The sequence below is a fragment of the Sinocyclocheilus rhinocerous genome, unplaced genomic scaffold (genome assembly GCF_001515625.1).
Source record: "Sinocyclocheilus rhinocerous isolate Xijiao unplaced genomic scaffold, SAMN03320098_v1.1 scaffold1458, whole genome shotgun sequence".
In the NCBI taxonomy this organism is placed as follows: Eukaryota; Metazoa; Chordata; class Actinopteri; order Cypriniformes; family Cyprinidae; genus Sinocyclocheilus; species Sinocyclocheilus rhinocerous.
In genome coordinates, this window is record NW_015633180.1 from 58,318 (window position 1) to 83,757 (window position 25,440).

Consider the following 25,440-nt stretch of genomic DNA (forward strand, 5'->3'; position numbering starts at 1 on the left):
AATTCTAGTGTTGACAAATCTGAGTATGAATTAACCAATTCTTCAACTGAACCCTAAATAAAGCATATGTGTCTAGATCTCGTATAGTTGTCGGAATAGTATTCCATTCTCGTGCAGCTTTAACAGAAAAAGCAGACTGACTAAAATTACTTCGTCTAAGCGGTATGATACAATCTCCTCTTAATGCACCTCTTGTAGAACGATAATCAGTTGTTCTAATACTAACTAACTGACTAAGAGGAGGAGAAGATAAACCATAAATAATTTTATACATCAAGCATACATTTGCATACTTAATCATATTTTCCCAACTTAACAAATTATATTTTTTCAGTATTAGACAATGATGATAATGCACCGATTTCTTATCAAAGACTTTAAGTGTACGTTTGTATAAGGACTCTAATGGTTTTAGAGTCACTGAACTCGCCTGAGACCAGGTGGTTAAACAGTAAGTCATGTGAGAAATAACCATAGAATACATATACATCTTAGCTGCCTCCAATGACATATAATCTCTAATAAATTTAAAATTGTAGAGATTAAACTTAACCTGCTTACAAACCTTTTTATGATCTTCCTGGCTGTTTACGAGCGCTTCAATTCGATTTAGCTGGTTACTGTGAAGTTTGTTCTGTAGTGAGAAGCGAACCATTAAAATAAGAGGACTGAATTAAGTCACATTTAGCAACCCCATGTCAGGACATAGTTTAGCATTGATTGTAGTACCAACTGTGTAAGTGACTTCAGTTTGTCAGAATCTGATTTAGGAGCCATGTCTTACGTACCCCTAGACATTTCTAGACATCTTTGTAATGTTTCCCAATCAGAGATAAGAATAATTTTGAAATCTCAGGATGTTTCATCATGATGCAATGACAGTGACAAATTCTCCAGTTGGTAACTGAAATATGTATGCATGTATGCAAATAAACAAAACATGATTAACATAATTACCAAAAAGTTAAAAAGGGGGTTATAGGCCTACCTCAAAAAGTCGGAAAAGAAGACCAATACTGAAATACTGAAATGCAGGCTAAATCAAATGCAATTATTATAATAAATGATTATGATGAAAAGAAAAAAGTTTTAAATAACTGTATAGTAAACTAAATATTATATGAGCAATATCACTCGAGTACGAGAGCGATACCGACTCTATATCAGCATGGCTGTGATTAGGCCAGAGGCACGAGGCCGCAGGCCGAGTGCCGGAGTCAATCACAGCCGCTGATATAGAGCCGGTATCGCTCTCGTACTCCAGTGATATTGCGTTTATACAACAGTTCGACGGAACATGTGTGTAATTAAACAAGAAACAACGGAGTGCCTAATAAAACCCTCTTTTGTGCGGAACTACTTTCTTCCGCCACGGATTCAAAGCTCAAGTTGACAGTTAAACATGCGTCACTTTTAGAATTCGTATCAAGGGCATGTGCTGCTTCAGTTAGGTTATTACTGAGAATTAATGAGGTTATAAGAGAGAAACAATGCGGCAAGACGTGCATCCAAATGAGAGAGAGAGAGACCGCGAAGCTAGACGTTTCTTCTTATATTAACTAACGTACTCTACGATTAGCTCAGTGAATAATAAAAAAAAAAAAACATAGACCCGGCTAGAACAAGCGGAGTGATACAAAATTGTGAAAGGGCGTTCCTGTAGCGATACCAGTACAATATCTCACGGTTCTCAACCAATCAGATTTGAGAACCAGAACGAACTGTTGTATAATACATATTATTTAATATTAAATAACATGGATCAGCAAGTGAGGCCCCATTTTTCCTAGTTAATCATTGTGAATAATGAATCCCAGCATATAGCCTACGCACGCTGGAAAAATTGGTGTAAGATTTACTTTTACGATGAAACCATTTTCACTAATAAAGTACATTTCAATAATAATTATGGAAATGGCAAGTAACATTGATTTCAATATAAAAGTTCATAAACGTTAGTAAATGAATAGGAAACTAATTAACACATTTCACATTTGAGACTTATTATAGAGTCCATGTTATTCCAGCATAACGATCAATCACAAAGTTGGTTATTCGGTAGAAATTCTTAAATATTTTTTATTAGTTTTTTCATAATTTTTTCTTTTTTTTTTTTTACAATAATGTTTTAAACTTTTTAAAAACCTAAACATTTATGTATTTTCAGATTTAAGTTAGACTTTGCATAGGATTTCCACTGTGACCCACACTCTAAAAAATGCTGGGTTAAATACAACCTAGCGTCGGGTAAAATATGGACAATTGGGTTGTTTTGACCCAGCATTTGGGTTACTACCCAGAAGGTTGGGTTAAACATTTAACCCAACCGCTGGGTTTGTCCATATTTTACCCAGGGCTGGGTTGTATTTAACCCAGCATTTTTTAGATTGCAGTTAAAAACATAGGCGCCTATTTAGCCTATTTCTGCCGTTGTTTCTGCCCACCATTACTTTGAAGCAAAAACTCCATGTGATCGTCTAAACTGGAGCTACTGATAATGAAAACTGACCAAACACATAAATTTTATCTGTATATTGTTTTTATCTAATGTTGAAAACATCACGGAATCACGGAAGTAGGCCTATGAAATGAAGGTCAGTATCATAAATAAGTCTGATTGGATGCTTGCATTTTTTCGAATTACTGGCTGTTAAAGTTAAAAAGTTTAATGTTAACAAAAGTTTAAAATCTCAAAGACTGAATGCGGCAATTTCTTTTCTTTTATTTCGGAAAGATAAAGACAACAAATAGGCCTACAGCAGAAAGATTGTGAGCCGTCATCCTCTCCATCACGCAGCACGACTGAAGCGAAACGGATTGCGCGATTCACAGCGCTGCTGCCTTGATCGGCGTCGTGTCCTCAGCGGCGCGCACCAATGGTTTGTTCAAGCAGCGCCACTAGCGCGGTTTAATTCCCACACTTTAATGGTATTTATAGCTTCTGAGGAAGGATTATCTCAACATGCAGATCTGTATGCAAGTGAGAGAGAGACGTTTCTTGGTTTATTGGAGAGACTCAAATTTTATCTAGGCTACTCTTTCGTTGTTCACGTCCCAGTGATTATCCCCGTGGCGCGTGCCAATGCAAGAGTGTCATAGGTTGTTATATATTTATATAATATCATATATACAGTAAATATAAATGATATATTAAATGCACTTAATATTATAGCGTATTTAAGTGTCAAATTTTTACTTAAAACCAGTTCCAGGAGTAATCGACCAGAACTACGCGTTCATTTATCTTCTGTCCCTCATACTGCAGTGCATAAAGATGTAAACCAGCAGATATTATCAGCTGCGGGTCTTAACCTCTGTCTGCAACTTCATCAGTCTGTGGCGGCTCTCTTTGAGCGCGGCTTGAGTGAGTATTTCCTTCAGTCTTGTGCTTAACAGCTCCACCTGCAGTTCATTCTGTGCGCTGCTGACCTTCTGCTGACCTCCACAATGCACCTGCTGCCTCTGGGAGAGAGACGGTGAGGTTTTGATAACCCTTACTTACGGTATGTAGAACACTTTATATCTTCTTTTCTCTAACCCCATCTAAAGTTACCTGCCATTTCTCCTCGAGGTCTTTAATGTGTTGTTTTTGCACTTTGAGTTCAGTACCGGTAAGTGCCTCTGCTTCCTGCAATCTACAGCTGATCAGCTCTGTCTGCAGATACATCACACTGTCCTCATTAGGAACAGCGCTGCTCTACAACAGAGACACACACACATTTTTGATTACTGAAGTAATCCCAAACTTGTCTAAACATCAGCATGAATATTTATTATGAATAAACTGCTGCAAGGATGACCTATTTTTGTAGGCCAAAACCTGGAAAAGGGTTAGCATTTTAGTACTTCCGGTTCCATCGTCCTGAAGTCAATCATGGATTTGAAAACTATTCTAACCCAACCTCTCAGGGATTTTTTTTTTTTTTAAATAAAGGCCGAAAAAGTTTAGTGATGGTGACATTTAGCTTTTTACTTCTGCCGATTTTATTTAGGTTTCAAAATCCATTATAGGTGTGTTCATTTGTGAAGACTATCATGATTAAAAAAATGTGTAATAATCATAAACTTGAATTGGTCACAAAGCTTATTTTCTGCAGTAATCCAAAAGCCAATGGAAAAGTCCTACTGACTTTTTTTGTTGCGGAAACCAGGGTAATGCTAACTTTTGCGATGATCTACAAAATTAGGTCATCACTGCAGCACTCTAAGACTGTGCTTAATGCTTCATATTAATGTATTTAAAACAAGTTTGCATGGAAGATTTGACTTCATGTTGACCTTTTCTATCTGCAAGATGTTTGCCTGCAACTCTTTTAAAGCGCTTTGTGACCTGGCTGTGTTTAGCTGAGTTTTCTCCAGCTCTTTCTTCAGCTGTGACACCAGTTTTTCTGAGCACCGCTGGTAGGCCGGCACATGTGGGAGTAAGAGCATGAACATATCTTTAGAAAAAATGTATTAACATGAACATAAAGGCACTGCAATACACTTACCTTCTCCAGTAAGGCAAGCCTCTGCTTTAAATGTTTATTCTCTGAGGAAAGTCCCTTAAGATAAGGCAAGAGACCAAACTAAGCATTTGCAGTGGCTGAAAATGGCTTGGGTATTGATTCATAACCTTCAAGACCGATTTTTCTGTACTGTTGAGAAATATTATATGAAGAGAAACAAACAAGCACTGCTGCTCCTCCAGCTTTTTTGTCTTGATAGATGCATATTCTTGTCTCAATCTAAAACAAATACAACAAATCATTTTGTTTCTATAGACAATTGGATATGCAAACATGGAAACAAGAAAAAAATGGAAGGAAAAGCACATACTGTTTCATTCTGCTGGGGTTGTATTTTATTTGATATGCTGCTTCACTCATTCCATCAGGATCTGAATCCCATGACTCTAGATTCTCCAAGCACTGAAAACAACAGAATCACTCAAAGTGGCAGTATTTCAAAGACATACAAAAACATTTAAAAATCCTTAAAGCTAGCAAGTGGAAAAAAACTAAACAAAAATTTAGTTTCATTGAGGTGCTCCATTACGTTCATCATTCCCTCTACATCAAGCTTAATGAGTTCTGTCTGCTTCATTTGAAGTATAGCCAAACCAGCCCGGAAAACACGATCTCCAAACCCTACAAATACATGAATATAATCACTGATATTGTCAATCAAACTATAATATTTAGATACTGGCGGCTGTGTTGTTATTATTATTAACCTATTAAAAGGTTTTCTGTAATTGAAAATAAAATTAAATAAAATATTAGATGAAAAATTTAAATTTAAAAAAAGAAAACTTAAATCTAAACTCTGCAACTAACTGATAGAAATAAATAAGATTAAATACTAAAATTACTGTTACAGACTGTAACTTAAAATTCACGTTAAACTAAATCTGAAATAAAATAAAGTTAAATACAAATATAGAAAATACGAAACAAAACTACTAAAACTGAAAATATAAAAATAAAAGCTAATTCAAAACATGGATAAACGCTATAATAGAATATATATAATACTAAAACATCACTGGCTAGTTATTTCTTATCTTATCTTATATTTATTATCTATACATTTTACATAGAAATTACATGACATGAAGTGATGGGTTATGATGAGATGCAGTGATGCGATTAATTGTGCCTCACACATGAAGATATCAAAAATCCTAATGGCAGCTCTGATCGGCAAAGATGAGAGGAGGATGTTGGGAAACCAAGAGGAGGAGAACATAGAGGTGTGGAAACCATGAGTCTGGAAGTGGGAATGAAGCTCAGGAAGTTGATCCTATGAGAAAGAGAAAAATATTATCAGACAACAGATCTCTAGGTGAGAGTGGGGTAAGATGTGTCGCCCCCTTTAGCTACAAAACTGTGTACCGTTTTTGTCATGTGACAATGTCTTTGTAAGCATTTTTAATTAACAACATTTTATGTCCAAGGACATTTTTAAATAATAATAATAATAATAATTTTAAATAATATATTATATACAATGCAATTCAAAAGGATCAGTTCAAAAGGTCAGTGGGTCAGTCATTTTTTATGATCATTTTTTAAAAAGAATTTAATAGTTAAATACTGTTCCCTTTCGAACTGTCTCTCCCGTTGTGTATACATGCTTATGGTGGGCTCAGGCCCATTCTCGATCTCAGGCATCTAAACTGTATGAAAACGCTTATGAAATGGCTGTTCAAGATGCTAACTTTGAAACAAATCCTCATGCATATTTGCCCTTAGGACTGGTTTTTATCAGTGGATATGAAAGATGCTTACTTTCACATCCAGATAGCCCCTCATCACAGACCATTCTTGAGATTCGCATTCGAGGGGGTGGCTTATCAATATACAGTCCTTCCATTCGGACTGTCCCTGGCCCCACACACTTTCACAAAGTGCGTGGACGTGGCTCTTTCCCCTCTGAGGCAGATCTGTATCATGAATTACCTCGACGACTGGCTTTTGCTCACCAGGTCAGAACAGGAACTTATCGCTCACAGGTCACTGCTACTTAGCCATCTGGAGCGGCTTGGGCTAAAAATCAATTTAGCCAAAAGCTCTCTGTCTCCCAGCCAGCAAATCATGGGGGACAGTGATCGATTCGCCAGAACGCTCTCTGATGGTTCAGCGGCTAGCGGCGTCATTCAAATGAGGGACTTTGCATCCCCTCAGAGTTTTTTAGAGGATGCTCGGTCTTATGTCGCCCGCCTCCTCTGTGATTCCTCTGGGCCTGCTCTGCATGTGTCCCCTTCAATTTTGGCTCAAAGCCCATGTACTGTCCCACGCTTGGTGCCTGGGGCATCTTCGTCTCAGGGTAACCCACTGCTGCATCAAAGCTGTGAACCCTTGGAGCAATTCTCGCTTGTTTCAGTCAGGCGTCGCTGGGGCTGACCTCCAGGAGGAAGGTAGTCAAGACAGATGCCGCCAACACAGGTTGGGAAGCACTGTACAAGGGCAGACCGGCGTTTGGCTCCTGGTTACACCTGGAGCAATGCTTGCACATCAGCTGCCTTGAAATGATGGCGGTTTCTCTGGCCCTGAAAGCCTTCCTACCAGCCTGGTCCGCTCGGACCACTTGACGGTCTTAGCCTTCATAAATCAACACGGCGGTCTCAGGTCACACTCCTTTTACAGGATGGCGTGATGCCTCCTTTTATGGGCACATCGCTATCTCCTCTCGCTAAGAGCAGTTCATGTGCCGGACAGACTGAACCAAGGAGCGGACATGCTGTCCAGGGGCAAAGTAGCACCAAGAGAATGGAGACTACATCCCCAATCGGTTCAAATGATCTGGTCTGTGCTTCATGCCTTGAGTTTGGGCCTAACAACTGTAAAGTCATCCTCAAACCAAGACACGGCTATGTGCCTAAGGTGCTCTCAACCCTGTTCAGAGCACAGGTTATTACCCTTCTAGCTCTTCCTAGTACAGAAGACAAGCAGGGTCCCTATCCACTCTGCCCAGTTAGGGCTCTTAGAGTGTACGTTGAGCACTCTGGCCCATTTCGGGAATCGGAGGCCGTTTTAAAGGGCTGCAATGTTACGAAGCAATGACTATCTCGTTGGACAGTCGATGCTATAGCCCTGGCTTATGCCACAGAGGGCTTGAAATGCCCTATTGGGGTGAGGGCCCACTCCACTCGAGGGATGGCCTCCTCCTGGGCGTTGTCCAGTGGGATATCTATTGATGACATCTGTGCGGCTGCCAGCTGGTCGTTGCTGTCAACCTTTACAAGGTTTTATAATTTAGATGTCCCTGCCCTTCAGGCATGATCTTGTCTGCTTAAATTAACCTAATCTAATGAGTGGAAAAGATTTTGCTATGTAGCAGGCTAGCTTGGGGCTCATTCTTTGCTCATGCTTCTTAGGGGCCCTCGTTTCGGGCGCTCCCACCTAATCTAATGAGTGGAAAAGATTTTGCTATGTAGTCCCCAGCAGGCTAGCTTGGGGCTCATTCTTTGCTCATGCTTCTTAGGGGCCCTCGTTTCGGGCGCTCCAGGGCTGGGCATGCAGAGTGACTTAGTTCTGCATTTACTTATAGCACGGCACTATTGGATGCGTTCCCCATAAGCGTGTATACGCAACAGGAGAGACCATTCAAAAGGGAATGCTCCGGTTACTAATGTAGCCTTGGTTCCCTGAGATAAAGGAACAAGCGTTGCGTAAGCTGGCATGCTATAAGTCTGCACACGAGTTGATGGCTGTCGCTGACAGTCGAAAGATTCTCAAGGATAGCGCTCTGAGCCGACTTATATAGTAGTTGGCTCCTCCCCTTTTGGCGGGTTGAAGCGCCATTTGGTTGTGCAGGTACAAGAACATGAACAAATCAGGCTTCAGTATCAGAGTAAACAGGAGTTTCCCACATAAAGCGTGTATACGCAACGCTCGTACCCTCATCTCAGGGAACCGAGGTTACGTTAGTAACTGGAGCATTCTTTAAATTTTCTGTTCATCAAAGAATCATGAAAAAATTGTTATCACATTTTCAAGGAAAATATTAAGCAGCACAAATGTTTTCAACATTGATAATAATACAAAATGTTTTTTAGTACTAAATCAAAATATTAGAATGATCCTTCAGAAGGATTATGTGACATTGAAGACTGGAGTAATGACATGTAATGAAAATATAAATATATGAATTAGAAATCATTTAGACAAGTTTTTTCTAATTTCTCATTGCGTAGAGGACAACATAGTAGGTAAATAAAAGTGACATAGCTTTATCCCACTATCCCCTATTTACAAAACACCAAATCTGGACATCTACAACAAAGTTCTTGTCAAATGTGGAATTCTCAGAAATCAGACATTTAGCAGGAAATGGAAAGATACTTCAGCAGATCATTTGTAACAGGCTTTATGTGGCTTACTCAGCTCAGGGTTTTTGGAAAGGACATTTTATAAATAATCCATGTGCTTTTAAATAGAGTAGAATTATAATTGTTTACCTTAATCATAGCGTCAAACTGGTAAATGCAGCAGCTGAGTTAAATCATATTAGATCTATACAGATCTAATATGTTGCGTATATGCGTATATTCTGAAGTCCTTCATTAGCCTCACAAAAATGTAGAAGGCCTCCTCTTCAGCCATCTAAAAGGTGATCATCTCAATTCATTGACTAGTACTAGCTACTATAATTTGTAACTATATAATTTCAATTAAAAAAGCAATTAATTACCTGTGTGAGCAATAGACCTACATTAAACACACTTCCCTGGCAGTAGCCAATCAAGATTGAGTAAGCCTGCAATTAAAGCCGCATTGTGTTATCTATACTCCTAAAATGCATAATTCGTATTTTTTTTTCTGTATGATCACAGATAGAGATTCTCTGTCATCTAACCTTCAGCACATTAAACAGTGGTTTCTGGCACGTAGCGACCTTGTTGTGAAAGAGCTGGTGTTGAGGGAGGATACGTGTCAGGTCTCTGAGTATCAGCTTCTCAGAGGGAGACGAGCTCTTCAGTAGATCTGAGTACTTCTGCCGCACATCAACATTCTGAGCGTCACACAACAGCTGCCACACAACGGCCAGCAGGTGATCAAGGACACCCCTCCTAATCAGCACCTGAAGGAAGAAAGGTAAGGCAAACTGAGTGAAGAGACTGAAATCATGACATGAAACTGGTGGATCGATAAGTTGATTACCTTGATCTGTCCCACTTTTCTCTTTCGCCAATCGTCCCATTCTTTACATGGGACATTACCCCATAAGCCATCCTCAAAAGAGAGGGTTTTGGGTGAGGTCGGACTTCGCAGGACCCCATTCACAGAGTACAGAGACTTACTGTCAGTCTCTAGCAGTCTGTTGAGGAAAACAGCCCATTTAGGAATGTAGATATGATGTGTACTTCTCAATTTCATACACCAAATAGAACTGAGTGATTAATTATTAGGGATGAATGACTTAATCCTTGCCATTTATAAAAACCTTAATTCTTTACAATAATCCAAATGAAGTGAGTATTTAAGCTGTCAATTTATATAAAACGTATATACAAAAAATGTAATAATGTATACAAAGAGTATTTGAAATACATCTAATGTTTGTTCTGAATGTATATGAAAATAAATTAAACAAACGATTGAATGAATGAATAAATAAATAATAGCATTATTTTGATAAGTACTATTTTGAAATGCATGATAAACATGAATATATTAAATATACATAAAGTATTTGTAATATATATAATAATGTTGGTTTGATGCTAAATGTCAATAAAATAAATTAAACAAAAAAACAAACAAATAAATAAATAGCATACTTTTGATAAGTATATTTTGAGATGTAAGATAAACCTGAATATATGATATATACATGCAGTCTTTAATTTTTTTTTTGATAGAAAGTTTGATGCTGAATGTCAATAAAAACAAACAAATAAATATACTTTTGATCAGTTCTGTTTTGAGATGTATGATCAACATGATCAGCATTTAAAATGCATCTAATAATGTTTCATGTTGAATGGCAATAAAAAATAAACAAATAAATAAACAGACAAATAAATAGCATACTTTTAGTAAGCACTATTTTGAGATGTTTGATAAACATGAATGTGTGTGAATACACACACACACACACACACACACACACACACACACAGCATTTAAAAAACTTCTGATAAAAATGTTTGTTTGATGCAGAATGCCAATAGAAAGAAAGAAATTATGTTGTCTAATCTTAAACCTATAGAAAACAAGTTGGGCACACAGTGTGGAAACAGAGATGTATCAGTAATGTAATGTGCAACTTTTTAGTTTAAGTTGTTGTTTCTAGGAAACAGTGTGGTATGGGTGTGAAGAAGTGACCTGTTCTGTTCCTTTAGTTTAGCAAGTAACTTCATCTCATCCACACTGAGCTGAGATCCCGTTGAGGGAGACAGAGATGATACAGTCAAAGAGTCCATATGTAACACTCAAAGCAAAGCAGGATGTCTTAGAAACTGAGTAATTCTCTCCAATGAGCTAAAACATTAAATGACAGAAACACACAAAATACATACAGACACACACACACATACAGGTGCATCTCAATAAATTAGAATGTCGTGGAAAAGTTCATTTATTTCAGTAATTCAACTGAAATTGTGAAACTCGTGTATTAAATAAATTCAATGCACACAGACTGAAGTAGTTTAAGTCTGTCTTTCTTTTAATTGTGATGATTTTGGCTCACATTTAACAAAAACCCACCAACTCACTATCTCAACAAATTAGAATACTCCATAAGACCAATAAAAAAAACATTTCTAGTGAATTGTTTATATATTAGTTTCTATGTATATGTGAAGATGATATATAACATACCATATAAGTGCATTGCTTTTTTCATATCACATCTAGACTGTTTATCATATTTTATGACATTTATATCAGGATCATTGGCCTCATAATAGTGAAAACTGGGATTTCTTACCAGTGTGCAGGATTCTTGGTATTTGGAGGTGCAAATGTCTCCACAAAATCTTTTGGCTGTCAAACTTGTTCCAGTGAAATTAGCTGTCACACCTGGTTCTTACATACCGCAGGGGGGGGGGAACGACAACAAAACGACAAAAGAATCACATGTCGCTTTATAGCAGTCTTACATGCTGGTCAAAGTTCCTCAAAATAACAGCTCTGCCAGTGACTCAGGAGCTTGTTTTTAAAGTGACCTGACTGAGTGAACAACTTCCTCTTACAACTTTTTATAATTTTTAGCTGACAAATATGGGCCCAGAGATAACATTTAACTTGGGGACTTCATCCTGTTTACCTTCCAAGGGAATCTGCTACATTGTTAATCTCATCCAGTGAGAGAAGCTTTGACAGAGAAGCTATATGCAGAAAGGAAGTTTTAGGGTAAACAGAACTGTGTGTCAACATTAGGTTAAGTGGCATCTAGTCCCACCCTATTTTAAGGAAGTTCACACTGTAGTTATGGTTTGTTTGCAACACTATATGAACATTTTCACACCACATTTCACACTACTCATTTAAACATTTTACAAACTGTGACATTTGCTGTTAAAATACTAAACAATCGTTTACTAATGCATGTTCATTTGTTTTATTGTCTATTTAGGCTGCATTTAGCCCCTCATATGTATTTATTATTAGTGTGTACTGTGTTATTGTATATTGTTGATTATTGGTATTGTTAGTTGCAACTTGTTAATACTTAATACGATATAAGAATAATACTTAATACGAATAAGAATAAGTGCGTTTCACTATGGTTTCCTTTTTTATTTACTTCTTCTCAAATAACATTACACTTCCATCAAATGCACGTCAGACATTATATATCTGAATACATTCATATGTAAGCACATTACACTCACATTTACAATTTGTGATTTACAAATGCTGTTATTTTCTCCATTTTATAAATGTCCATTGTAATTTCCATCCATGCATTTAAGGTTGAACTCTCCTGTGACAAATTTTTTTTGGTAAAACTCTTTTTAACAGCCACCAACAGTATATTCATTAGGTATTTATCTCCTTTAAACCATTCCTGGAGTATGTTTCCAAAAAATAAGATTTTACTATCAAAGGGTATCATACATTTAAAGATATCTTGTAGGGCAGTATTCCTCTCCAATAGCCCTTAATAACAGAGCAGTCCCAGAAAATGTGGTAATGATTTGCATTTTGGTTTCCGCATTTTCTCTACAGAGAAAATTACTACCGTGGTGTGATTTCTGAGAAGGCGTAATGAAATATCTTATCAAGATTTTCCAACCAAACTCCCTCCATTTCTGTGCCTTGGAGCATTTCCATTGATACCTCCATATTATTTCCCATTCCTCCTCTGTTATAATTAATTCTCCTTCCTTCTCCCATTTTGTTTTGATATAAGAAGTCGTGTGTGTTTTAAGATTTAACAGACATTTGTATATGTCTATAATAAATAAAGATTTACTGTATATGCTTTTCTAAACAATTCTATTAAAGGGGTCATATGATGCGATTTCAATTTGTCCTTTCTCTTTGGAGTATTACAAGCTCTTGGTGCATAAAGAAGATCTGTAAAGTGTAAAAATCTGTAACGGAGTCATCACATGTCCTTCCGGACGCTCCTTCGTCGAAATCACCGGCCGCACCGTTCTCAAGCCCACCCGCCTCTACTCACTCTAACCCTCCGGCCGTTCCTCACTCTAGCCCCCGGCCTCTGCGTCCTCTAGGCCACCGTGTGTGACGCTGTTTCGTTGTGAAAGTGAAACTATTTTGTTTGGTCTTCCAAAAATGGACATGACTAGAAATCAGTGGTTAAGTTGTATTTACAACACTGTTCCAGAACACTTCAACCCAAATATTCAGATGTGTGCAGCACATTTTATGGAGGACTGTTTCCTGGGAGAGTAGGAGTAGACTACAATGCCGGCTGTTCTGACTCAAAGACTGTAAGTACGTTTTTTATATTTAAAGGATTTGCCACTGACGATTCAAACACGAGTTTTGAGCAGTGTAGAGTAGCACTTGTTGTTCGTCATTTCTCCGATCACAAATGCAGACATGGTTTTATGTTTACGAGGCGCGATGCAAAACATCATATGACCCCTTTAAGCCTGTTTTTGTCTCAGTCACATTCTTCATCTTCATATTAAGAAAATGTCGAATCTGTAAGTAGAAGTCTTGTGTTTCTAGTGAATAATTCTCTTTAAGTGCTTCAAAGCTGGTTAATATATTATATTCTATTACATAAAACTGTTATCCCCTTATCCATTCCAGACCTTAAATTGAGTATCTAATCTGTTTGGTGTAAACTCAGAATCGTATGCACACCATTTAAGAGGCACAATTTCTCCTTTTAATTTATATTCTATAATAATAGATTTCCATACATTAAGAGTGCATTTTACCCATGGATTATCAACAACCTTAATATATTCTTGTAAATTACTATCAGCCTGTAGAGGAATCAAGAATATTTTCTGCTCCTTGTTTTTCCATTGAGCCTCGTAAAATGGGTTACACCAGCATATTACGACTCCCATCTGTGCTGCAAAATAATAATCTCTGAGGGAAGGTAATCCCCAACCCCTCTTTTCTTTAGATAGCTGTAATTCACTATGGTTTCCTAAGGCAAGTTAAAAACAAAATCTTGTGAAAAAGAAGTACACTTTAGCATACTTTTAAAAAGATGTATTAAAGAAATAATATACTTTAAAATAATATATAAGTGTCAAATAAATGTAATGTTTAACACTTAACTGCATGTTAATTGCAGTTAAATGAAAATGGATTATATTAAATGCAATTAGCTTAACTTTCTGGCCCAATTAAGTTGGACATTGTTATTTCATAATTACTTCTAGTGTTTTTGGAATTTGGTTAAAGTGTACTGTTAAATTTATGGTACACTGAAATATACTTAAATGTAATTTCTATTGAAACTTGCATGCTGTGTATTTAAATAAATAAATAATTATACATTTGTAATAATGAAGTTGAATCTATCTATCTATCTATCTATGAAGTTTCATGCGTTAGAATATGCTGCCGTTTATCCTCCGGGACGCTAGAGGAGCACACACTTTTGTCTCCGAGTGCTTTGATTTTCTGGTCGCAGCGCAGCATGAACTTCCTTTTCACAGTGCAGCGGGAGCAGTATCGGAGTCTGAAGGCTTCAGTCTCCCAACCTAAAGGAGAACAAACGATCACAAAATGGTCAGTAAGTCACCAAGCTACAATGTTCTACTCATTACGTTTCCTCTCCCGCTATTTCAGCTCGATTTCCATTAAAGATGAACACTTGAAGCGACGGGATGGTTATAGATTTAAGTCAATCAGACCAGTCGCTGTGTGAACGTCAGTGGCACATTTTTCTCTAAATACTCAAGTAATTATTTTATTGACACTGAAAGCGCATAAAATAAACATTTCTCCCTCTGGAGTCGTTTTTGTTTGCCCTGGTTAGATGTTTGTTCCTTTATTCAGTTACAGGTTTACTGTCACGTAGCGCATTGCATCACTTGATTATGACAATATGTGACCCAAGAGTGTCATAGATTGCTTCCGAATATGTTGTTTTAGACAGTCATGCTTGTCAACAGTTTAACAATAGTTTTTTTTGTTTGTTTTTTTTGAGCAGGGCTTCGTTAAGGTGGTTAAGAACAAGGCGTATTTCAAGAGATACCAGGTCAAGTTCAGGAGGAGGCGAGGTATGTTGAGGTGTTTCCTTACCTTTATCTTAACTGAAGGATGTTTTCATTTGTCAATGAAATGACCCGAGTGTATTATTGCTAGGCCTGTCACGATAACAACTTTTTGTTGTGCGATATATTGCCCCAGAAATAATTGCGATAAGTGATATTATTGTCATTTTAAATACCGTTTTATGCCACTGAATATATACTCATAATGTAACAGCATAATAATGCAAAGAAGGCCAACACACTTCCAAATGACAACAAACTTTAATTTTTTAAGAATATTTAGATCATGGAAATTAAGTATCAAAATATTAGATACCTTAAAAAACCTGAATAAATAGTAAATAAACATTTTCTAACAGAAAGTGCAAAGTAACAAGTAGAAAAAAAGAAAAATGCACAAAGAACTTTTTGGAGATCTGTAGATGGAGATTTTTCCATCTACAGCTTTTTCCCTGATCTTCTTTTCTCTGTAAATTAAGGGTGCACAGCATTGCTGAAAAACACAATCACTACTTAGCAGTCAGATGTCCGTATGCACAAAGACACAGATCCCTAAACAAGACCATATTATTGCTGTAAAAACTTCTCAAAACAACCTATGCTGGTCTGCCAGCCTGGCCATACTGGTTTTTAGCTGGTCAGTAAGATGGTCTCAAGTGGATAAAACCCCTCTTGGACCAGCAAGCCAGCTTAGAATGGTTTTTCAACAGTTGACTAACATAATTGACCATTTCAGAGGGAAAAACTGACTACTTTGCCCGCAAGCGACTTGTCATTCAAGACAAGAACAAGTACAACACACCGAAGTACAGGATGATCGTTCGACTCTCCAACAGGGATATTGTTTGCCAGGTACAACTACTGCCATGTCATCTTTGCCACCGTTACTGAAATGTTATTAATTACCATTGTGTTGCTGAATGTATCAGGATGAACTTGCATCTTTCTCAGATCGCATATGCCAAAATTGAAGGCGACGCGATCGTCTGCGCTGCTTACTCTCACGAGTTGCCAAAGTATGGCATTGTTGTTGGACTGACAAACTATGCTGCCGCCTACTGCACCGGTTTACTGTGTGCACGCAGGGTAAATGTCCTCATCAATTATGAATGTCTGGTACCGTTCACATCTCAGAGTATAATCATACTAAGACTTGCTTTCTGCTTACAGCTGCTGAATAAGTTTGGTCTGGATAACGTTTACGAAGGTCAGGTTGAGGTAACTGGCGACGAATTTAATGTGGAAAGCATTGATGGCCAGCCAGGGGCATTTACATGCTACCTGGATGCTGGACTCGCCAGAACCACCACAGGGAATAAAGTGTTTGGAGCTCTCAAAGGAGCAGTGGATGGAGGACTGTCCATCCCTCACAGGTCAGTACATGTAGTTTATTTTCCCAGTTTGCGAAGCTTAGACTGTGTGCTTAGACAATTGATTCAGGAATTTTGGGTGCTTTAAAAAATCTTTTTAAAAACATTAAATATTGTCCACAAAAATATTATCTGTACTGATGGCCTGAAGTCACTAATGACCTCTAAAATACCACCAAAAAAGGATACTTAAAGGGGTCATATGATGCTGCTAAAAAGAACATTATTTTGTGTATTTGGTGTAATGAAAAATCGCATCGGGGGCGGACGTCCCCCTGCCCTGACACAGTCTAAAGCAGTGGTTCCCAACCCTGGTCCTGGAGGCACCCCAACACTGCACATTTTGTATGTCTCCTTAATCAATCACACCTGATTCAGGTCATCAGCTCATTAGTAGAGACTCCAAGATCTGAAATTGGTGTGTCAGAGAAAGGAGACATGCAAAATGTGCAGTGTTGGGGTGCCTTCAGGACCAGGGTTGGGAACCACTGGCCTAAGGTTTAGTTTCATTAGGAAGAGGAAGAAATCTCAATCAGAATAGGCATTTTGACATCAATTAAATGTAGATCATATTCACTGTCTGCACTACCATTGGTAGTAGGATAGGATAGTAAATAACAATTACTGCAGTGAAATTGATCTTTAATTTACATTTTTACATTTTTAATTAGAAAAAAATATTTAGATAATGATTCAATTTGAAAAAATAGATTTATTCTTTATATAGCAATTTCTTTATTCACAAATACAGAAATGTCCCTTCAGAAGTGTTTCTGTGCCACATTTGCCATTTAAATTTGGCAAAATTGTTACAAACATGACTAAAAAGGAAGTAAACACTAACCAACCATGCACTCAGTTAAGTCTTTTTGCATTGAAAGCTGTTTCGTTTAAATTATATACCATTGACATTCAGCAAATATGCATTTATATTAAAATATTGTACTATGTTAATAATAATTAATAATAATAATAATAACAAATAGAATAAACATTTTTTTTATGCAAGTTAATCTAGCAGTATATTAAAGCTACTACAGTTATTCAGTCCAGAGCAGTGAGTGATTTTCCAACACAGACGGCAGCAGGTATATTGCAGGCTGCTGTCATGAAGACCGAATGCTTGAATCTAATTAACTGTCATACATTGGATTTCTTTCCCAACTGTTTATGTTCAACCGACTGTGTCTATTTGAATATTCAAGGCCCAAATTTTACTTCACTTGTCCTGCCTGGGGAACAGCGCAAGTTCTCTTTTGTGGCTTAGTCTACTTTTTATAACTCTTTTTAATATCAAACATGTCCTGCAGGAGACTACATATTATGACTGGGACGTTTGATTTGGACTTTAAGTTTGGGCTTTTAATGATGGGTGAAAAGCACCTCTTTAAATTAATCAATAATCGTTTTATTTTGATTGTCGTGTTTTAATTGTTGGAAGCTAAAAATCGAAATTGTTTTTTTTTTTTTCTAAATGAGGCATGTTGTGCAGGCAGCTTACTTATTTTAGCTTTTTGAGCTTTTGCAGAGATTGCTTTATTTTTTGCTTTTATGTCTCATCTTTGTCATTGTTATGGGAATGTTGACATTACAGCTTTCTTTCTCAGCACTAAACGGTTCCCAGGCTACGACTCTGAAAGTAAGGAGTTTAACGCGGAGGTGCACAGGAAGCACATCATGGGCCAGAATGTGTCAGAGTACATGAGCTATCTAATGGAGGAGGACGAGGAGCAGTACAAGAAGCAGTTCTCCCGCTTCATCAAGAACGGCATCACACCGGACTCTGTAAGAAACACTGGATCACTTTACTGGCAACATTTGTTTGCTTTTGGTGATGTGATACAAGAAAGTGTCATTATGTCCATCAAATACTGTATCATTTATAGCTGCACATTATTTGTGGCATGATGCTGGTGGCTAAATGTCATTAATTTGTATTGCAGATTAACAGATGCATACAGTTTAATATTTGAAAATATTTTCTTCATTTATTGTAAATCTTGTGCTTTACCTTCACTTATTGTTATATGGTTATCTGGTTCCTGCAGGTTGAAGAGATGTACAAAAAGGCCCATGCTTCCATCCGTGAGAACCCAGTTCATGAGAAGAAGCCCAAGAGAGAAGTCAAGAAGAAGAGGTGCATTTTCAGGCTTCTATCATTTCTTCAGATTTTAATCTAAGGGTTGCTCTGCCTACTGACTGTCATGGAATTGATATTGCCATGAAACTTGACAGTGTTGGCAAGTTGTAGTTTTGATGGCAAAACTGTATAAATGTTCTTTTATTACAGTTGGACATGTAGCTCTTAAAACAAATAGTGGTGTTGACTAAAGATAAAGGTTTGAGTCTTGAGTCTTCCCATAAGGTCTCAATGGTGATTCTTAAGATGATGCAAATATGCTGTAGCTACTACTTATAACACTTGCATATCAGATATTTACTTATATTTACTTATATTTTATATTTACTTTTTTTTTTTTTACACTATTCTGACCACATGTGATGTTTATTTTCTCATCACTGATGAATATATGTGTATTTAGGTGGAACCGTGCCAAGCTGACTCTGGCCCAGAGGAAGGACCGAGTAGCCCAGAAAAAAGCCAGCTTCCTCCGGGCACAGGACGCTGCTGCAGACGACTAAAGAGATGAAGTGTCAACTGCTTCAAAGAAAGCTTCCAAATAAATCATTTGGAAAGAATAGTGTGTTTGTGGTCTTTGGTAGAGTAGAAGATGAGAAAATGTTGATTTGACAATGAATATGCATTTGGGATATTATTTGAAACACTTTAAATGTGCAAAGTCATGCAATCAAATCTTATAAAAATCTCTATTTAACTCTTAATCAGCAGCAGAGTGATTTATGAATACACAAAACTGAAGCAGTCTGACGACATGAATCATCCCACTGAAAAATGATTGATAAAAAAGATCAAGCACCTTTTAATCTCTTCATTCATAAGTACATCAAGAATCTTGACTGATGAACATTTCATACTGTTTTTAGTAAAAAAAAAAATAAAAAAACATATCAAAATGGTTTTCACCAGACATGCCAGTTAGAAGTACAAATTAGTAACCCAACAAACCAAAATGATAAATGTTTTGAACTTCCATGGTTGAGAAGGGCCTACCAGCATAATTTACAAGACTCACTTTTGTAAACATTCAGATCAATAAGGGCAAGCTCACACAACAGAACTGTAAGACTACCTGAATTGCTGTGGTGTTAACACTACACAACAAGTTTTCTTGTTATCTTGACATAGCAGACCGCATACTACACAACACAATGTTGATGAGGTGCACAAAGTACAAGACATTTGGTCAAGAAGCAGTCCTGACCAACAGTGGGGGGAAAAAAAACATTTTCTCACATATATTCATGCAAGTGATTACAAGATTTTTCCGTTTATACCATCTGGACTGTGGTTGGCAGGATTAGTTCCACCTTGCCAGTTGCCATTGCATCGTACAGACACACACACTACAAAATCATGTAGCAATAATATCAAATAGATTTGAAAATATCTGTCTGTGACTGTTCGAGACAGGCTCAGATCATATTGCTGACCTGCTCATACTTAATGAGCTTCGGTGACCACAATGAGCACTGATTATTAGGTTTGAATTTTTCTCCAGATACTTAAAGATGGATTGAATCATACTTGTCAGGTCACACACAGTATGTTAGTATACAGAATTATAAGTCTGCCCCCCTAAGTATATCCACTGGTGTTCCACAAGGATCTATTCTGGGTCCTTTGCTTTTCACGTTGTACATCAATGATCTTCCATCCGTCTACTAAAAAAATATAATTTGCTAAGCTGGGATAACCTGATCAAATATGTACATATTTGTATACTGTTTAAGACTATTCATAGCATGACTTTACCATTAAAACAGTTTGTGAATATTAGAACAACTGCTCACCGGTCTACAAGGTGTAGGGAAAGATGGGACTATTATTCCTCTCAAAAGATGTAAATTTAGTCAATCTGTATTCTCAGTCAAAGCTGCAAGGGAATGGAACTCCATCCCATCAACAATTAGAAGACTAGATGGTAAGGCTGCACTCTCATTCATTGATCTGCTAACTGCTATGTTATGCTCACTGTTCTGATGATAATAGCTTTCTAGGACTAAACATTATTTGGATAATTGGTAAAAATTAAAAGTTTGTTAAAATTTCCAAAGGGTGCTAAAAAAAGGTTGGGAAACACTGGTCTAGATAACTACTAATATTTGTATTTTAGTAGTGACTTTTATTGTGCATTCATGTATCTGTAATTTTTCAGTATTTTACTTTTTACTCCCTTTTCTTTGTAGATGTGTATATGTAAGATGCTCTGTTTCTGTTTTTAGGGTGACTTTTTAACATTCTGTCAAGGGTCTACAGATGAAAAATAGCCTTTTTGGCTAATTCTGGCACATTTACAGTTACAGTGCACAGCATAAATGAGTACACCCCCTCTGAATAAATATAAAAGATGTATTTTCTTAATGATCACTAATATAATTCATGGAAAGATGGAAAAATTTAAACATTTTAAACATATACTTAATAAAAACAAAATATATGCCAATATTTTCAATCATTTTCTATTCTTAACTGTTTTAAATGTATTTTAAACCTCTTAAATCAATTTTTTTTATAATTTTCAAAGTTTTAAATTCCTTGTTTTATTGTTGTGATTATTTGTTTTATTATTTTTTCATTTCTTTTATGTAAAGCACTTTGAATTACCATTGTGTATGAAATGTGCTATATAAATAAACTTATAGCACAATAATCGAACTAAAAAATGCACACTCACTGGCAACATGCATATCAAGGTATTTGATTATTATGTCCATTTCAAAATGGCTCTTTTATGGCTCTTTTTGCTGTGCTCTTGTGACAAACATTACAATAGGAGACTTACACAACCACAGTCAGTGGCTAGTGCATTCCTTAGCTTTCTATGTTAACATCCAACAATGGATGCAAAATTAAGGGTCATTTGCTCCTTCATAACATCTGAAGGAAGTGTAAAATAAACATGACAACTGATCAATTGTGTGTGAAAACAAAACAAAAAAAAACACGAAACTAAGAAGTGAACGTTACTCCTTAAGACCTCCTCATGGTTTTAATTCTACCTTTGTCGTGAAAAAACTTAAAACGTATCAAAGCAGCAGTGAATATTGCCATCATCATATTTTCCAGCCGCGTTGCTACCAGCATTTTAATCTCCAGCCAGATTTACAATGGCCTGAAGTGCTTCAGAAGACATTCAAGAATCTGAATGTTGTCACCAGTGCGTCTTCATTTCTCTTCAGGAGTCATTGGTGTGTGAGATCTGTTTCCATAGCAGTGTCTTGAGGTTATTGAGAATGAGCGAGTGCTCCATTTCCATCTGCTCGGCTGAACCTTTGAGAGCCATGCAGGCGTACAGCTGCTTCTCCAGCTCTTCCTGTAGATGGACCGGAGCTCCTCGTAGGAGGTAATCCTTCAGTGCTCCGCAAGCCCTGGCCAGGTTGGGCTGAGCCACCTCGGCCGTGCAGCGGTGTTCTGCGCGGTTGCACAAAGTCCTACAGTCCACACCGTAGACGCAGTCCTCGTCGTCCTCGCAATGCTGAAGGATCATGGCCTGTTTGAAGGCCTCCTCAGCTACTACGCGCCGCCCGTCCACCAGCCTGAGGTCATGGCGATCGGTGTAACCAAAAGTACTGGCTCTCATGTCGCACATTAAGAAGCTCCCAAAGGTACCATGGAAGATGTCTTCTATAAGCTCCAGCAAGCCGAGATCTGCAGAGTTATAAAGCACATACTCCAATCCAAAGGGATTTATTCTCTATATCAGTAAGCACTGTTTCTAAACTCCCTCAAATGCCTTGATAATAGTCCTGAGTTTTCTTCCGGGAGCGTTCATGTCACAATACCCCTCATTTAAATAATTCACACCCAAGGCATAAGCAAAAAAATATAAGGAGGCGAGGCCTGGTTGAGTTGTGTTAGAGATGATAAATATAACATGAGCTTGAGCACAATAGAGATGATAAAAACAAAAAGATGTGAATGCTGTTTTTCAAACTCTGGTGTACACCTGTCCATTTTTAAAAGCTGGACTAGCCGTACAGTTCGCTGCAGATACGCAATAATCCTAAATAGTAGGAGTGAACAGCTATTGATTAAATGAGTTGGTCAAATTGTGTGAGGCCCAGTCCCCAAATGGCACACTTCAAGTGAACTTGTGGTCCTGTGGACTTACAATGGCCACCACGTGTGGATGTTCGCTAATTCGCCATTTTAAGTTTCAGAAGGGTGCATATGAGCATTGAGTTATGTGTCCTTGACGTGTACTTAATCAAAACTTACAGACTTAGTCAAAGTTGCATTACTTCACAAAAGTGTGGACACAGAGGAAGACCGTGAGGGCTTAGGGTGGCACTTGAAACAGAGTGTGCTCACTTAATTTCCTGATAAGCGTGACTGATGTACAGCAAGTAGAGAGATAAATGTATACCTAATTTCTGCTCGCCTCCAGCACAAATTGACAAGTGTTTTCAGAACATTTGTTTCAGATGGACACAAGCACCGTTCATATTTGACACTTCAGAAACAAAACCAAAGATTCAAAAACAAAGTACAATAGTGAGGCAAGCAACACTTTCCATTTTGCTGCTTTTTTTTTTCTGCATACCTTAGTAAAAGCATTCCCACAAGTCCTGACCAATGAATTTACATGACTTTTCCATGAGTTATTTGAAATGACTGGATAAGCATGGTTAAAAATAATTTAATATAGATACTTTAGAACTGAGTATAGTTATAAACTAGAAAAAATATGTACTAACTATAGCAATGACCTTGTAAGGTTTTATTAATCTGACAGAAAAATCACACTTTTAAAACATCCTCATCCTTCCAGGTTTTCCAAGAATGTGAGAACCTTGATTGCAAGCAGGAATGGCATGAGAAGTGGCTAAACAAACACTTGTTTACAAACCTTCAAATGACTGGCAACCATCTCTTTGAACTTCTCTACAGAGGTTCCTCGAGTGGGTTTGTCAAAGAGTGCAACCTCTTTTTTTGTCTCCAACTCCTCTCCCAGCTCATAGTGCAGGATGTCACTCAGTTGACACTTGATGACATTGTCATGATCACCCCAGCTGCCTGTATAGACCTGAGAGCAACAGAGGAACACACTGTCATCATGACAGTACTGAGATGTATGTGGTTTTAGGGATGTCCAATCCCTCATAGAGAGGCCTCCTTCTTTCAGAGTTCAGCTTCAACACACCTGCATGAATGTTTCCAGTAATTCTAAAGAACTTTATTTAGCTAGTTCAGGTGAGTTTAATTAGTGCTAGACTCTTCTTGAAGGTGCCTTCCAGGAGCAGGATTGGATTCTGTTTTAGGGCCTATGGTTGAGTGTGTTAGTGTCAAACCTGATTGTTTGGTTTGGTGGAGAGGCACCTTCCAAAATACAGTGAGCTTTCTTCACACAGGCTGCTACAGGCAGAGCCATCAATAACACCTTTGCTGTATTTTTCACACTGTTGGAAAGGGAAGGTCCATTTCAATGAGAATGTAAGTGACATTCCATCAATCAAGTAAGTGTTACACTAAGATGTTGTGTAATGGCTTAAATAAAGGAGAAACATTTTCACCACACTACCATTAGATTGGGCTGTGGGGTTAGGTAATATATGGATATATTTTCCATCTCATTTAAAGGTGCACTAAGCAAATTTTGCCAAACGATATTTGAAAGCACCAAACAAGCACGCCCGTACCCCAACAGGACCTCGCCCCTATTTTGATAACTCCGCCCCACACGTACGTACACAACCCTGGCAGCAACAATGGCGGAATCTGGTATGCCTGCCGGCCGAAGGTATGATGTCATCAATAAGTGAAAGCGATGTGTGTGGTAATTCAACGTAAAAATCAACGTAACTCACCTCGGCGTCCGATTCCAGGCCTTCCCTCTCCTTGAGTCCTCTCCTCCACTGGAAAGCTGCTCCAATATTTATGCGGGTCCTACCTCTTGCCTGATCGTTACCCTTCAGTTTTGTTCCTCCGAAATTTTCCTCTTTTTTTTTTATCTGCCATCTCTCGCTATCTATATTCGATCTGCTAATATCCATCCTGTGCACACACTGACAGGGTTGCCAGGTTTCAGAAAAATTTCCAGCCCAAAGTTTACTCAAAACCCGCCCAAAAGGAATGAAAACTAGCCCAATTTTTGCCCTGTCCAATCACAGCTGACAGCTGCTTTATTTCATTAATTCCCTTTAAATGAACCCTTTTGGTTTATTTATTCTATGATTTAAATCTTAGCAAGACAAGTTTATATGCAGTATGTGCATATTAAATAATTTAATCTGTATTTAATTTTTCATTTTTTTTATTTGACACTTTCTTTCATTTTAATTTTCAGCACTTTTCATGATAAAATTTAAAATTAGGGCTGGGTAATATGGCCAGAAATGTTATGACAATATTTTTTTCCATATCACAGCAATATTTATCACAATATTCTTTTACCATTATTATGGAAGGAAATGCTTTGAGAATGTAAATATAACTTGGTTTTTTTTCATAAATTCTTTCAAGTCAACGTTTAATTTAGGGCCCCATGAAATTCACTTTATTTTTCCTTAAAGGGGTCATATGATGCTGCTAAAAAGAACATTATTTGGTGTATTTGGTGTAATGAAATGTGTTTATGCGGTTTAAGGTTAAAAAAACCTCTTATAAAACCTCTAATAAAAAAAATATTATTTTCCACATACTGTACATTATTATTTCTCCTCTATGCCCCGCCTTTCTGAAACGCGTCGATTTTTACAAAGCTCATCGGTCTGAAAAGCGAGGTGTGCTCTTGATTGGCCAGCTATCCAATGCGTTGTGATTGGCCGAATACCTCAAGC

The 25,440-nt window shown here is 37.4% G+C and overlaps 3 protein-coding genes and 1 pseudogene across 3 annotated transcripts in view; 1 reads left to right on the forward strand and 3 right to left on the reverse strand.

Moving 5' to 3' along the window:
* Window positions 1–3,257: 3,257 nt before the first annotated feature.
* LOC107743363 (ecotropic viral integration site 5 protein homolog) lies at window positions 3,258–4,490 on the reverse strand. Its single transcript, XM_016556541.1, has 3 exons — window positions 4,279–4,490; window positions 3,554–3,697; window positions 3,258–3,462 (listed from the first exon to the last, which is right to left on the reverse strand). Exons 1-3 carry the CDS (start codon window positions 4,435–4,437, stop codon window positions 3,295–3,297), a joined length of 471 nt encoding a protein of 156 aa, XP_016412027.1. The 5' UTR covers window positions 4,438–4,490; the 3' UTR covers window positions 3,258–3,294.
* Window positions 4,491–4,516: 26 nt separating this feature from the next.
* Window positions 4,517–13,856, reverse strand: LOC107743374 (EVI5-like protein; annotated as a pseudogene).
* A 702-nt stretch (window positions 13,857–14,558) lies between these two features.
* On the forward strand, window positions 14,559–19,218 carry LOC107743362 (60S ribosomal protein L5-like). The gene is made up of 8 exons (XM_016556540.1): window positions 14,559–14,660; window positions 15,085–15,154; window positions 15,885–16,000; window positions 16,100–16,234; window positions 16,319–16,521; window positions 18,126–18,303; window positions 18,567–18,655; window positions 19,062–19,218. Exons 1-8 carry the CDS (start codon window positions 14,658–14,660, stop codon window positions 19,159–19,161), a joined length of 894 nt encoding a protein of 297 aa, XP_016412026.1. The 5' UTR covers window positions 14,559–14,657; the 3' UTR covers window positions 19,162–19,218.
* A 2,091-nt stretch (window positions 19,219–21,309) lies between these two features.
* Window positions 21,310–25,440, reverse strand: part of LOC107743375 (protein FAM69A-like) — a 28,680-nt gene continuing 24,549 nt past the window's right edge. The window contains exons 3-5 of the mRNA XM_016556567.1: window positions 23,953–24,060; window positions 23,511–23,687; window positions 21,310–22,331 (exon numbers count right to left, since the gene is read on the reverse strand). Of these exons, the coding sequence (XP_016412053.1) occupies window positions 21,837–22,331; window positions 23,511–23,687; window positions 23,953–24,060 (780 nt within the window). The 3' untranslated portion in view covers window positions 21,310–21,836. The remainder of the gene's footprint in view (window positions 22,332–23,510; window positions 23,688–23,952; window positions 24,061–25,440) is intronic.